Below are 13,250 nucleotides of genomic sequence, written 5' to 3' on the forward strand. Positions count from 1 at the left end.
AAGATGCATGGATAACCGAAGTAAGAGTAAGGACCCGAACGTACAACCCTACCCAATTTTGGGCACCTACTTGTTTTTATACCCTGGGTGAGAATGAGTGCCCGACAAGACAAGAATAAACGAATTAAGTTGGTAGAAGGTCAATCAGAATTTCCAGTAAGTTAAGAATCATTGCTTTTCGTCGCCGACCCGTCAATCACCATCGATGGTATGTTTCCCCCCTCTTCCCCTTTCCTGAATAATTTTTTTAATCAACTCCCATTAAACCCCGCAATACACAAAAATTTCATCACATTTGTCCACCCACAATCCAGACAGCTTGTTAACTTCGACGTCAACTTTGCTGCTCACTTTCGGAACCAGAAGAAGCCATGAATAGGTTCCATGGTAAGTGGATATCTTTGGGAGATATCCCTGAACCGAAGGGGGCGGGAAAGTCACAGAGGAGTAAGCCAAGTTGTGGTTTTGGCCACTGAAGAATTGGGGATATGAACATTCAAATTGCTAAGAAGAGCAGTGTCTCAAAGGAGAAGAGCATCTTCAAGCCCTGGTCCCGCGCACGATAATGTGACAAGAGTAGACAAATGATCCAAAACCGATGTCGACTTAGTTGGGACAGGCAGCCTGGACATGCCCGGGCTGCTTGCAGTTGTAGCAAACGCGCTCGCCCTTGGCTTCAGTGGGACAATCCCGGGACACATGGCCGATCTCGCCACCTAAAGTTATATCGTAAGTACCGAGGGATAGAAATTGAAAATGAAGGTGGGAGGTAAGTTGAACTTACAGTTGTAGCACTTCTGGCCCTGAGTGCAGTCGCGAGCCATGTGGCCAAAGCCACCACAAGAGTAGCAAGTCTGTTGACGGCCACCGAAACCACCAGCACCACCGAAACCACCACCGTAGCCGCCGCCCTGGGAGCAGTTACGGGCAATATGGCCAACACGGCCGCACTTGTAGCATTCCTGGCCGCCAGCGGCAGGGCCGCCGAAGCCCTCGCCCGCGGGAGCGCCGCTCTGAGGGCATTCACGAGAGATGTGGCCCGTAGCACCGCAGCGGTAGCAAGACTTCTCCTTGGGGGCTACCGTGCATTCCCGGCCTATTGGAAGAAATCGAGTTAGTTATCCGGTCCACTCCGACTGATGATGATCAAGAAGGGGAAAGGGAACTAGAGAAAACAAAGGCGCGCGAAGATAAACTTACTGACATGGCCCTGGCCTATATCCCAATGATAGATCAGTAAGGATGAATCACAGCAGAAATACGAATTTTAGCACAAGGACTAAAACATACCACCGCAGTTGTAGCTATGAGATTCCATGTTAGTAACCGAAAAAAATTCACGGGGGAAACACACTAACCAGGTAGGAGTGCCCTTCTTGGGACAGTCGCGGGCCTAGTCAGAGTAAGAAGATATTCTCGTCGCAAAAATACAAAAATCCCCAACACGTGGAGCATATGATCGACATGGTTGACAATTGGGTGCCGGGGAGATATTTACCTGATGCGTAGCATCGCCGCCTGAAGTGAGAGCATTGTTAGCGTTTCTTTCATGCAAGGTATATTCAGTGTTTTCGGTTCGCCAGCACTAAAGAGTCCGGACTGAGAACTAAAGGCACAGATTTGTGTCCTCGGGCATTCGCGCACAGTGGCTCAATAACCGCAATATCCACAGTTTCAATCGAAGACAAACAGCACAGGGATTAAATCCGAGAGGGGATAAACATCAAACACAAAGAAATAAAAAATTAAATGAAACGGTCTCGAAGCCAGACAGGGGATTGTGATCTTTTGGTAGATCAACGTTGAAAGGGCGTCAAAACGCCCGAGAAAAAAAATCACAGCAATTCGGCTGGCTGGAAAGATTCAGAAAACTCACAGTTGAAGCAGCCACGGTTTCCGGTCTGGAAGCTCATTTTGACGATCTGGAAATATCGGTAGGGAATGGAGTGGAAGGGAGAGAAGAAATCGAAAGATGAAGAAGAAAGAGAGAAGTAAGTGAGGGAGGAAGAAAGGGCTGTTGGCAGAAAAATCCAGGTAATCAGAAATTTACGATTAGCAGGAACGAAACAAATTTAATACAAGATTGTAGACGGAAGGGTTGGTGCGGGTACGGTGCGGGGAACACGCTCGCTGCGCTCTCTTCTCTTCCGACCTTGGCTCAGTCTCGGTCGATTTCTTCCACCAGGAATACGGATTCTCTCTTATTTTTTTCGTAATTTTCCCATGGAATAGAAAGCAGAACAAATCCAGAGAAATAAAAATCAAGAAAAAGGAGAAAGAAATGAAGGAACGGGGGATGACCACAAATAATATTGCAAATCAAAAAAACTACTCTCTCAATCTCTGTCCCGGTAGTGGCGGATCTAAAAATGAAAATGCTCGGATCTCACAACGGCCGCAGCGAGAGGGCTCGGAGTAAATTATGCTGCTAATGCAGGTGGTATTGAGGTCGAGGTTGGAGTATGAGGATATAGTGCTCCTCCGTCGGTCAACCTTTGAGTGTGTTCCGAGATGGCTGAGAACAAGGAACAAGAAAGCCAATAGTAGTCCCCGCCAAGTTCTTTGTTGGCTGATTCCCAAGTACTAGCACTTGGGAAGACAAGTTATGATCTACCTATCTCGATGCGACGCCATGGTGGTGCTTTCTTCGTGGCTTGGAGTACATATAATAGCAAACGCTTTCAAGCATCAACTTCTGCTAAGCCAGAAGTGACGGTACACTTCGTACTTTATTGGTCGAATATATGGTTCATGTAAAGTCGTAACATTCGAGCATTTGCGCCCCCAGTCTCCCCTCTCGCAGCAAAAGCACACGCTCGTCATCAAACCCAATGCATCCGCGCACAACTAATTGATTACTTATATTCAAGCGAGCATCCATGGTCTCACGCAGACGAGTCCCAGAAAGCAGACCGGCACGATTTCTGTCGGGTTGTGTCTTATTTTCGGGATTGATCTGGATACTGTTTTCTTCTAGCTGCCGCTGGGGCCCGGCCGACGACATCATGGACTCAAGGTCCCATATTCGGATTTCGTCACCGCGTGAGCTGACGGAGACTGCTTTACCGCGATCACTGACATGCACTGCCGAGACCGATGATGTGTGACCCCAAAGTCTTTGGCCGCTTCTCACGGATAGATCTGCGGCTGTGGAAACGACAAGGTACACTGTTAGGGTGTTGTCGGGGTGAGATGTTAAAAGATAGGGATGGGAATAGGACACCGAAGTCGGCGGTTCGTGATGTAATATAGCTGGCCCCGGAGAAAATGAGTGAGAAGGAGGACTCGAACGCTCGTGGCCTTCGGACGACCGATTTCCTCCCTGGAAATAGCTTAGGGGTCGAAAGCTATACTGGGAGTCCACCGTGGTGGTGAGCCGTGATCGGATTTGTTGGCCACTCTTGTTGAAATGTAACTCTTGTATACCAAGAGACCAACCGCAGCCTATGTGGAAAAAGCTGTACACGATAGATGATATGATGGTCTCGGGCCCCGCCATGCGAAGAGACAATGACATCGACGCAAGGATGCTATCAGCCTTGAGAGATGCAAGCAGACGCGCCGTCTCCATTGACTCAGTTGGACGCGCCCCACGGGACTCGGTGGACAATTTATATAGCGATAAATGTTTGTGCTGAGAGACCATTAAAAGATACGGAAACGACGACGCCATCGCGGTTATCGCCCCGTTAGCAAAACCAGGGTGAGAGAAGCGTAGACTCAGTCGCAAAGTGTCTGGGTCCATGTCGTAGACGTTGAACTGGCCATTCTCGAATCCAACTACAATTTCGATTGAATTTGGCCGCGGACCACGGTTGGTTGTCAGCGCCGTTGGGACGGTAAAGCATTGTTGTGTACTGTCTGTGAACTGGACATTCGCAGTACATATCTTGGGGGTCACGGCAAGCCACACTCTCAGCCCATGCTCCAAATCTGCAGTTAGAACAAACCCGCTATAGAAATTGACAAGCAAAGGTGGACGCTGTGGCTGAGGAACTTCGACCTCTGTCACACGACACAGCCCTCTCGACCAGTTATGTCTAAGGCGGTATTGTCTTTTCCAATTTGGAGTTCGTCCTTCATCGACTAAATGACTATGATCAAGCCACGTAGACACCCGAGGCGAATACTCGGCATTGCCTTGCGGAAAAGTCACACGCCTAGCTTTAACTAGCCGGCGCGCTCGAGGTCGTACCCATCGTGAATAATATCTTCGTTTCCAGAGCTCCGAGTCCCCGGCTAAGGCACGAAATCTCCGTGACAGTCTAAGAGGATAGAATGGAACGAGTGAGCAATCACTTCAAGTGTACCATAGAAGGGAAGGAAGGGAGACTATGGGTCTATCGTGATGTATTTTGCCATACCTTTGACATGTAAGTAATGAGCTAACGGGTAAAAAGGACAGTATATGAAGTAGGACTTCGTTAGTCAAAACGGAGAGGCGGTCGGTAATATCATCGGTGCGAGCCACACGAGCCCGTTTCCTCTGTGAGCTCAATATGTCTCCATCATTAGACCTCTTCGGCATCTTGCTAAGACGCTAGAATTCGGTGGTGGGCATTGAAGATGGCGAGCGATTCCAATGGAGAGATTTTGTCTATATAGTCTGGTAGTATGTAGTTTGGAAGGTTGATCACCAAGACATCACTGAGCGCTTATCGGAAGACCGAGGGACATTGATAAGGCTAGCGGTTGACCATGACCGATACAGTATCGTGTATTACTATGTTCAATAGTAAGATATACCGGCAATTCATCCTCTTTAAATAAGGGCAGTACTCCAGCGCACGGTAAGATATGTGGTACCTTTTCTGTAAGGTATTATTACCAACCTGCATCGAGACTCGCGAATACATAAATACTTGACTAAGCCAGAATCAACGCTTCGAGTGACCACCAGGAACCGGAGTTAACGACCATGGCGGGAGACCTTTTCTCTTTGTTCATTGTTATTGTCCCAGCACGTTTTCACACTTTGGGGGCTTATTGTCGATGGAAGTCCTTCGACAGCTTCACCATTCGGTCGCCCAAACATTCGAGCATACGTTCGATAATGCCTACAGAGAGTTGAACGCCCAGCTTGCTACCCGTGATGCTAGAATCAAGGAAGCCGAATGTTTAGCGGAGGCTGCCAAAGAAGAACGGGATATAGTCTCATCAGAGGCAGACAGTTTGAGAGATGAAGTTATCTTTCTGAGGAAGGAGCTGGGCCATAATGATGTTGGTTTGGAGGATGACAACATTCCTGAAAAATCCGACCAACTGGAAAAGACATATGCACCCCAGCATTTTTTGCGGCTGCGCGACAGCAATGGCGAGGAAGATCCAAGCTCACGCGTCAATTCAACAGATTCTCTAGCGGATAAGTATGTTGCATTATATGCTGAGGTGCAAACTCTTGTTCAGGTCTCTGGGGAGCTCAGGAAACAAGTCAAGCGACATAAGAGAAAGTTATTGCACTTGCAAAAATGCTTTAGCAGAAAATCATTTACGCTTGTTCTCGAAGGGAACCCCGTCACATTTGAACGGAGTACCAAAATTATCCAGGGAAACAATGGTCCCATAGTGGATAGACAGTCGGATTCGTTGAATGCTGGAGAATCGAAACCAGTTGATCATCACGTTGTGAAAGAAGAAGGCGTTTCGAGGGATCCTACACCCAAGCCTTTTGTCGCGCCTGGTTCGCAGTCGTTGAAAAGGAAAGCTACGATGCTTGGGCCCTCAATAGAGACTCCCGACCCTAAGCACCCGGATAGAAATGAAACGAAACAGTCTGTTACAACAAATTGTGAACGTACCCGTCCTAGACTGTCCCATAATTCATCGTCCCAGGGGGGCCCTGATGAAACACAAGATTTAGACGAGGTCCGATGCACGGTTGAAACACCTACAAAGGACAGAGGGAACCATCAAGGTCGCTCTGAAAGTTGGTCTGTCTCCACGGAACCTCCCTCAACCAAATCTCCGTATCCGCAATTCAACGGCCTTGAAACTCCTACAAACGGCCGAGATCACCTTCCTGCATTTCAGTTTTATGGGAAAAACCTACGAAGTGTCCGTGAGACTAGCCAGCGGCAGCCTGGCAACCGTTCAACCAAAAACTCGGAGAAGATGGCTCGATTTGCCGTAAAGTCCATAGCAGAAGATGGAAATGAAGGAATCCAGGACCTCCCAATAGGCGACGAATCCAAGTCTTTGATACCTGGAGTTCAATCTCCAGGTTCTTCGAGCACAAACGACCCACAGGCCCGTCGGCGGCTACAAAATCTCCTTGAGAGCCCATTACGTCCAAGACATCCGCTTGGACAAAATTATGACCATGGGAACCGTGCGGATACTTTACAAAAAGCACAATGTCATCCCGATGAAGGCCGGAAGGACCCATTACCGAGGGATGGAGCAGGTATGCTTGCTAAGTCAGTCGAAAAGACGACATCGTCGCAGACCCCCCTTGCTTCAAAGATACAACAAAGCACCGGATTCCACCCCAGGCAGCCAAGTCCCAGCATGGAAAACACGGATATCCACCCAGAGGATGAACCCCTTCGAGCTCGGCCGCCACATAAGCTTGACCTCAGTCATTTCAGGATTAACCCGGAATATAACCAAGGGTTGGACTTTGCATTTGACTCAGTCCTTCGCAAGAGAGAAGAACGCAAATGTGCCGATGGGTGTACTCGTCCATCTTGCTGTGGTGAAAAATTTCTTGCCATGGCGCGCCTGGGCGGGATTTCAGCCAGTTCAGCAACTTCTCTTTCACTGGAAGGTGATGACAAGAGTATTCTCGAGGAATACATGGGAAAAGACGCACATCTGCTAGATGGCATGAAACCCGAAGATCGCCAGGCCCTTCTGTATGAAGCGAAAGCAAAGCTTATTGCCAATCGATTCGGGAAACATAGAAATCAGCATCAACGTCCAGCCTCACCGCCTGGGTTCTGGCGCACGGATATGCCCAGCACACAGGAGCTAGATTATGACCGTGAAGAAGCGAGACGAGTTGAAAGAGACAAGGTCAGGGAACGATATAGAGAGGCAACGCGGCCGGGGGGCCTGTGGAAATTTGCGGACGAATGAGCCAATGTGCGCATTCCATGTGAACAGGCAGTAGAGCTTGAATTTTGATGAAGTCAGAAGTGCCATAATTATGCCTTTATTACTTGGGCATAGGACTACTATCTCGAGTGCTTTGCTTGGTCAATAAATCTGGCTATACAAGCATCGTAGTATTTAGAACCTTTGATTTACCCCACAACTACTGGTACGTTTGAGAGTGGTTTGATAAGCCGCTAACCTCGGCATATATATCTTGGCAGACGCGGGACACGTGCCTTACGGAGTCCGGTCTCTACACTCCCTTTGCTGCTCACAAGTGACACTCCGTTCCATCATCCTCATCAAGTTTGGTGCCTCTGTAAGGGGAATGATTTGACCGTACTCTGGTATCCATAATTTTGTTCAAGATGGATTCTACACGCGATACTAAGAGCTCGATTCCTGGAGTCATTTTACGTCCGTCGAAATGGCTTCCGTTGTACGAGGACTTTGTCACCAAGAACGCTAGCTCTGTGGGCCAAGTAGAGTCTGCACTGAGATCTCTAACATATATCATCCCAGGTAAGAACCGGAGTGATTTGAACTGTGCTCTGATTATTGAATTCTGATGATTGCGATCCATTAGGACGCTACCGGGATTCCGAGATACCCTCAGAATGTGGTATGTATACAGACGACTATCTACCTATGTTGCTATCTACTGACCAGATTTTGTAGTACACTCTGGTGTACAGTTATTAACGCTTTATCATGACTCTCTTGTTTCTCGGGTCGCTTCCGGTCTCCCACCCGCTGCTCGGCCGACGCCAACACCTCATTCTCGGTATACGAAATACTGGACCTCGCATTCATCTCTATATCGCAAAACTGCCCTTGCACTTCAGATGGTCCAATATACGGAGATACTCTGGGAAATGACCGCGCGACGCCGCGGTGAGAAAGTTCGTTGGCGGGTCGTTGTTTTGATTGAAGTCATTAAAGCGATGTGCCGTCTCTTGTTGCTTCGCCTTACAAATTCCAGACCCCTTGTTAGCCCACCACTCCCGGAACGCGAACTTGACCCTAGGTCAACACAAGAGGAAGATGACAGTGACTGGAACGGAATGGAAACTCCTGTCAGCGAACGGCCATCGGACTTGAATTGGAATATGCCCCGAACGGGCCTGTCGCTTCCTTCGCTTCCCGATGTGAATGATATATCAAACTATCTCATATCGAAGGTTCTTACCGCTGACGACATCAAACCGCCAAAGTCTCTTTTGCATCGTGTCACTGGCCAAGGCCAACTGGCGGAGATTATGTACATTCTTCGACCGGTGGTTTATGCACTTGCAATGCAAAGATGGTATAAAAACAAGCAGAGCTGGCGGCCCTGGCTGATCGGCTTTGGTATGGAGTATGGTTGTCGACAGCTCGCGAAGGCTGATTTCCGGGAGAGGGTCGCTGGCGGCCTCAGAGGACTTACGGGCCTCGAGCGGGAAGAGCTAAGGAAAAGAGGGTGGGCGATGGGTTGGTGGTGTATGCGCGGTGCATTCTACGACAACATCACTAGGTAAGAGTCGGCGCCTGCAATAGAGAAGACAGAGCTAACATAAACCAGGCCTTGGCTGAACGGAATGGTTCGGAAAATGAAGGGCAAGCCTCTACTTGACTTGGTGGGAAGTGTTGTGGAAGACTACGAGTACTTGTGGGATAACTTCTACTTCCCAACCGCGACCCTGTAAAGGTCTTTTTAATCAGTTTCCACTGGTTGGCGCTTCACCATCTACGCTTAGATGACACCCTACTAACCATGTTCTTTACAAACCATTGCTCCTTGACGTTAAGTGAGTGTTGAAAACACGCATTTCTGCACCAAGGGGTAAATATTGATACCCGATGAGGCCTTGGTCCCTTTCTACTCCAGTCCTTCTTTCTCTTTAACGATATTCTATCCAGTGTTAGATCTGCTTCATGTCTCAAATATTTAATATGGGGTATCTCATTTGTCATGCATCTTGTATCATAGTTATACAAAGCGTTTTATATCTAATCCTCAAAGGACCTCGGCCGTCCTAGATCCAAACCAGTCTCGCAGCTCTAGATCCGAACCCCTTAGAGAGCCGTTGGACGTCAACAAGAAGTCCGTCAATTGTGTGTTCTCGTCATCTTCCATAGGCCAATCAACGTTTGTTCCACCCTTCGACTCAAGCATTTCTTTGGAAGTTCCCCAGCTAAACCGGCATTCATTACCCCATCCAAAAACAGGCTCCATGTTGTTTCGCATCCAAGTGACGCATTTCGAGTCGGAAGGATAACCGCTGCCCCAGCTAACGGATGAAGGAAGTTCCAAGTCTACCTCACGTTGCTGGGCTCTCAACACTTCTGCGTGACAGAGATCGAGCGCCACATCCCTAGTGACCTTTGCAGCAACACTTGCAGCACTGACACAGGGGTATAGGGAATCGGCCTTCTTAGCGACTGTGATTTTCAACGTGGGGAATATCCGTTCCAACTTTTGCTGATAGACCGCGGGGTTGCCGATGGTATCAATATACACCTCGCGGACGTTGATCTTCCTGACCTCGACAATACCGCGAATGATCTCAACCGTTGCGTCCATAGCCTGCGCATTCAAATTGTAGACCCCCGGCGCAGGACGCATCATTCCGGCCGAGATATCTCGAGCAGACAGAAGCTTTGTCGCAAATCCACACGACTCGAACAACGGGTTTCCTGGTGTACAAATGAGTTGCATCAAATTGGTGCGTACGGCTGGTGTGAGGACTTTGCTGTCGTCGAAGCTGTAGTCCCGAGCTAGGAGTGAATGGTGGAGTTTATGGGGTAAATAGAAGGCGCTGTACACCATGGGACCCAAGACAGGGCCGCGACCGGCTTCGTCGACACCTAGGACAAGGTAGTCCTCTTCCGATGACGTGGATGGGCTTGTCGGTGTCTGATCGGGTACCGGAGCAGTTGTAGAGGGCTCATCTTGGGGTGTGATGGCGCTAGGATATTCCGAGTAATAGGCGAAGGAATCGCCGGAGAATAACCGATTGCAGTCTATGCTTGGAGGAACGAAGATGGAAGAGGTCTCATGAGGGCGAGTGGAAGCATCTGGTTGATTTGAGTCTTCCATGATTGTTGTTTAAGGTGCGAATCCAAGAGTGCGAATTCACCACAAGTAGGAGCAGGCCAATTGTAGTAGGGATGACTGGATACTATAAAAATCAATCAACTAAGCATGTACCTGTTCGTAATAGAAGAAAAATGGTGCGAATTCTTGCTCGTGGGTGAAGTTAAAGAAGCATGCAGACCAGCCATCACTGGCTTCTGGGACGCGTTGCGAACCGTTCCGGACTAGCGGCCCTTTTGCGCGTTGTTCGCTCGCCGCCATTACAGAATCCCGCCGGTTCCCCTCCACAGTCTCCAACCAAACTCACGTCGTTCCTCAGCTGGGTTCTACACCTCTAGCCCGATTTTATCGCAAAAGGGTCGACTAATAAGCACAACTACTTTCGACCGTTATACCGCAACCAAAAAGCGGTATTCCGCCGATCTGGTCTCGACGAGTCCGCCCGCGGGAACCACCACTCATTTACTTCTGAACGTCCGGTCGAACATTCGCAACGATGGCTCCTCGAGGGTCCTTGAAACCTCGCGAATATGACTTTTCGAACGTGGGAAAAGCTGGAAGGTGAGCGTCCCCACATGGCCTGCAAATTCCGTCATCCACCCTGAAGGGGGAGCTAATGCAAGTCGTGGACGGCTACAGGCGCACAGGGCTTACCCTCAAGGAAGGGAAGCGCGATGAATACGGAATGGAGGAAATCGAAGGAATGTGGTCATCTCCTGAGAAATCGCCCGTAGGAGAGAACGGTTTCGACAGCAGGCATGAGGTTTCCGACGGCTCCGATGGAATGTCTATCGACGAAGGTACACGCGCGCACACACACAACAAAGAAACCCCGGTGCTGACATTTCGCTTTGTGATTTTCAGGGAATGGCCCTGCTCCTGCAGATTATCTAAATGGCCTGAACAGCAGACGCAGCCCTTTCTTCCCCCCGCCCGTTGCACGTTCTCCCGTAAAGACCGGCTTGAGCGGCTCCCCGCGGAGGACCCCCGGCTTGCGATCGTCCCAGAGTCCACAGCGCGATATACCGTCTTCCAGCCCCTCGGATGGTAAAGGCCATGGGAATGCGAGAGGAGACTCCCGGCCCGATATTTCGCCCCTGACCAATCGCTCTGTCAACGCGCCGTCTCTCAACCAAGTCAATAACAAGCGGAATAAGGCGAACGCTAAGGAACCGGCGGCTGCAGTTAATTTTTCGGACAGCGACGCGAACAGCCCATTGAACGGAGATGAGAACGCAGATGTAATCGATCACGTACAAGAAGACTTCTCAAATAGCATCGACGGCGGTGATGAGACAATGTTAAGCGACCACATGGAAGACCCGGACCGGAATCGCGAGGATGAAGAGCCGCTGTCGCCTGAGGCCCCTAACGCCAACGAAGAACAAGCCCCGGATACCACCATCAAAACAAGACGGAACCCACCAAACAAGAAGTATAAAGCACAGGACACAGCGCAGCAGAACAAGCCCGAAGCAGAACAATCGACGAAACGCAAGCGCCCTGGGCGCCCTCCAAAATCGCAAAGTACGGGAGATGCCGATGCAGAGGGGCAACGCGCATCAAAGATGGCTAAGTCGTCCTCGAAGAGAAGCCGAGAGCCGGAGGCCTCAGGCAACCCGGAACTGGATAAGGTCGTCGAGAACTATGTCAGCCGTACAGGGCCTCTAAAGGGTCGGAGCCTCCACATCCTCAAGCGGGAGGCACCTAGCGAAAGCGGCGCTACGCACACGCGGTCAGGCCGTGTATCTGTCAGACCGCTCGCATATTGGCGCAATGAGCGGTGTGTTTATGGGGACGGGGATGCTTCTGAGGGCCAGAGATACCCGCTCTCTACGATTAAAGAGGTCATTCGCACAGAAGAGCCAGAAACCGGGACAGAGAAACGGGGCTCCAAAAAATCCAAGTCGAAAAAGAAACGAAATCAGGCTGACTCTGACGACGATGCCGAGTATGCGGACGATTGGGAGAAAGATGCCGGAGTTCTCCATGGCTTTATCAGGAAGTGGGATCCGGAAACTCAAACGGCCACAGAAGATGACGAGGTACTCGGTATGGGCAATGCTTTTCCATTCCGAAATTCCTATTCACTGACCTATTTGTGCTCACAGACATCGCGTATGCTCCTGTTGGCATTGAGACGAGAGATGTCAAAGGCTCCAAGTTCCGCTTCGCCAAACTTCTCAGCTCATCATTTTTGGGTTCGGGCATAGTTGAGCTGCCTCCCGGGGGAATAAAGAAGCCGAAAAATTCCAAGAAGATGCATATGGTATTCTACGTCGTGAGTGGCAGGGTCCAAATCGACATTTCCGGGGTGCAATTCAGTGCAGGCAAAGGATGTGTATTCCAAGTCCCTAGGGGTAAGTCAGATGTCCTGCAGATTTCCATACGCGCGGTTAGTCGGCCACTTACTGACATACTTCGTTCGCCTCAATGCAGGGAATTATTATAGTTTCGCCAATACACACGCGAACGATACTCGACTCTTCTTCACCCAGAGTTGTGTCCCGACGGAAAGCGAAAGCGACAGCCCCGGGCCCGATCCCGATTCCGCATCGAAGTTCGGCAACATCGAGGATGAAGCCGCCACGCCAACCGAACGCCCAGCGAAAGGTGGAAAGGGCCGGCCTAAGAAACAGAAGGGCAAGGCTGGCGGAGCAAAGGCTGGTTCCAAGGCTGGTTCCAAGGCTGGTTCCAAGGCTGGTTCCAAGGCTGGTTCCAAGGCTGGTTCCAAGGCGTCCAAGTCATGATGGAGAAGACCCGACACCCTCAAGAACTTCATGCAGTCTAGTCTTCCCCTCGACTCATTCTCTTTTCTCAAGTATCCTTTCTTTCTCTGCTATTCAGCCCATTTTTTGCTCCATTTGGGACCTGTGGGCGGACAGTGTCTTCTTCTGATACACAATATGCTTTGGAGTTTTATGTTTTGACTTTAGCGATTGAGTTATATGGTACTGTAACTGTTTCATTAAGCTGCTGGTATATTTTTCTTCCTTTCTTCCCTCAATTTCAAGAATGTAAACTGGCCAATCAGGAAATACTTTCAACCAGTCGCTTCAACTGCTTTACCACATCCTTC

General features: G+C 49.6%; 5 protein-coding genes across 5 annotated transcripts; 3 read left to right on the forward strand and 2 right to left on the reverse strand.

Annotated features, from left to right (window-relative positions):
• Positions 1 to 2,749: 2,749 nt before the first annotated feature.
• P168DRAFT_239413 (WD domain protein) lies at positions 2,750 to 4,528 on the reverse strand (the record flags this gene model as incomplete). The annotated part of the gene is made up of 2 exons (XM_024833669.1): positions 2,750 to 4,265; positions 4,365 to 4,528. 2 exons carry the CDS (start codon positions 4,526 to 4,528, stop codon positions 2,750 to 2,752), a joined length of 1,680 nt encoding a protein of 559 aa, XP_024690999.1.
• A 404-nt stretch (positions 4,529 to 4,932) lies between these two features.
• Positions 4,933 to 7,217, forward strand: P168DRAFT_291553 (SAE2 C-terminal domain-containing protein). Its single transcript, XM_024837430.1, has one exon. It carries the CDS (start codon positions 4,993 to 4,995, stop codon positions 7,075 to 7,077), a length of 2,085 nt encoding a protein of 694 aa, XP_024691000.1. The 5' UTR covers positions 4,933 to 4,992; the 3' UTR covers positions 7,078 to 7,217.
• A 246-nt stretch (positions 7,218 to 7,463) lies between these two features.
• P168DRAFT_239754 (peroxisomal membrane protein PEX16) lies at positions 7,464 to 8,780 on the forward strand (the record flags this gene model as incomplete). Its single annotated transcript, XM_024833681.1, has 4 exons — positions 7,464 to 7,617; positions 7,682 to 7,717; positions 7,774 to 8,608; positions 8,657 to 8,780. The coding sequence occupies 4 exons, from the start codon at positions 7,464 to 7,466 to the stop codon at positions 8,778 to 8,780; spliced, it is 1,149 nt and encodes a 382-aa protein (XP_024691001.1).
• A 273-nt stretch (positions 8,781 to 9,053) lies between these two features.
• Positions 9,054 to 10,306, reverse strand: P168DRAFT_291555 (ribonuclease H2 catalytic subunit RNH201). The gene has a single exon (XM_024837431.1). The coding sequence runs from the start codon at positions 10,172 to 10,174 to the stop codon at positions 9,092 to 9,094; it is 1,083 nt and encodes a 360-aa protein (XP_024691002.1). The 5' UTR covers positions 10,175 to 10,306; the 3' UTR covers positions 9,054 to 9,091.
• A 176-nt stretch (positions 10,307 to 10,482) lies between these two features.
• On the forward strand, positions 10,483 to 13,172 carry P168DRAFT_255805 (Cupin domain protein). Its single transcript, XM_024834485.1, has 5 exons — positions 10,483 to 10,732; positions 10,811 to 10,971; positions 11,036 to 12,223; positions 12,283 to 12,531; positions 12,611 to 13,172. Exons 1-5 carry the CDS (start codon positions 10,668 to 10,670, stop codon positions 12,919 to 12,921), a joined length of 1,974 nt encoding a protein of 657 aa, XP_024691003.1. The 5' UTR covers positions 10,483 to 10,667; the 3' UTR covers positions 12,922 to 13,172.
• Positions 13,173 to 13,250: the final 78 nt, after the last annotated feature.

The sequence above is a fragment of the Aspergillus campestris genome (genome assembly GCF_002847485.1).
Source record: "Aspergillus campestris IBT 28561 chromosome Unknown P168scaffold_9, whole genome shotgun sequence".
NCBI classification, from domain to species: Eukaryota; Fungi; Ascomycota; class Eurotiomycetes; order Eurotiales; family Aspergillaceae; genus Aspergillus; species Aspergillus campestris.

What these genes read in the sequence shown, in the direction of transcription:
- P168DRAFT_291553 (XM_024837430.1), top strand. Translation starts at nt 4,993, where the DNA reads ATGGAAGTCCTTCGACAGCTTCACCATTCGGTCGCCCAAACATTCGAG.
- P168DRAFT_255805 (XM_024834485.1), top strand. Translation starts at nt 10,668, where the DNA reads ATGGCTCCTCGAGGGTCCTTGAAACCTCGCGAATATGACTTTTCGAAC. An exon ending in AGAAGATGACGAGGTACTCG is followed by an intron (nt 12,224 to 12,282) that starts GTATGGGCAATG and finishes TTGTGCTCACAG; the next exon opens with ACATCGCGTATGCTCCTGTT. An exon ending in TGTATTCCAAGTCCCTAGGG is followed by an intron (nt 12,532 to 12,610) that starts GTAAGTCAGATG and finishes GCCTCAATGCAG; the next exon opens with GGAATTATTATAGTTTCGCC.
- P168DRAFT_291555 (XM_024837431.1), bottom strand. Translation starts at nt 10,174, where the DNA reads ATGGAAGACTCAAATCAACCAGATGCTTCCACTCGCCCTCATGAGACC.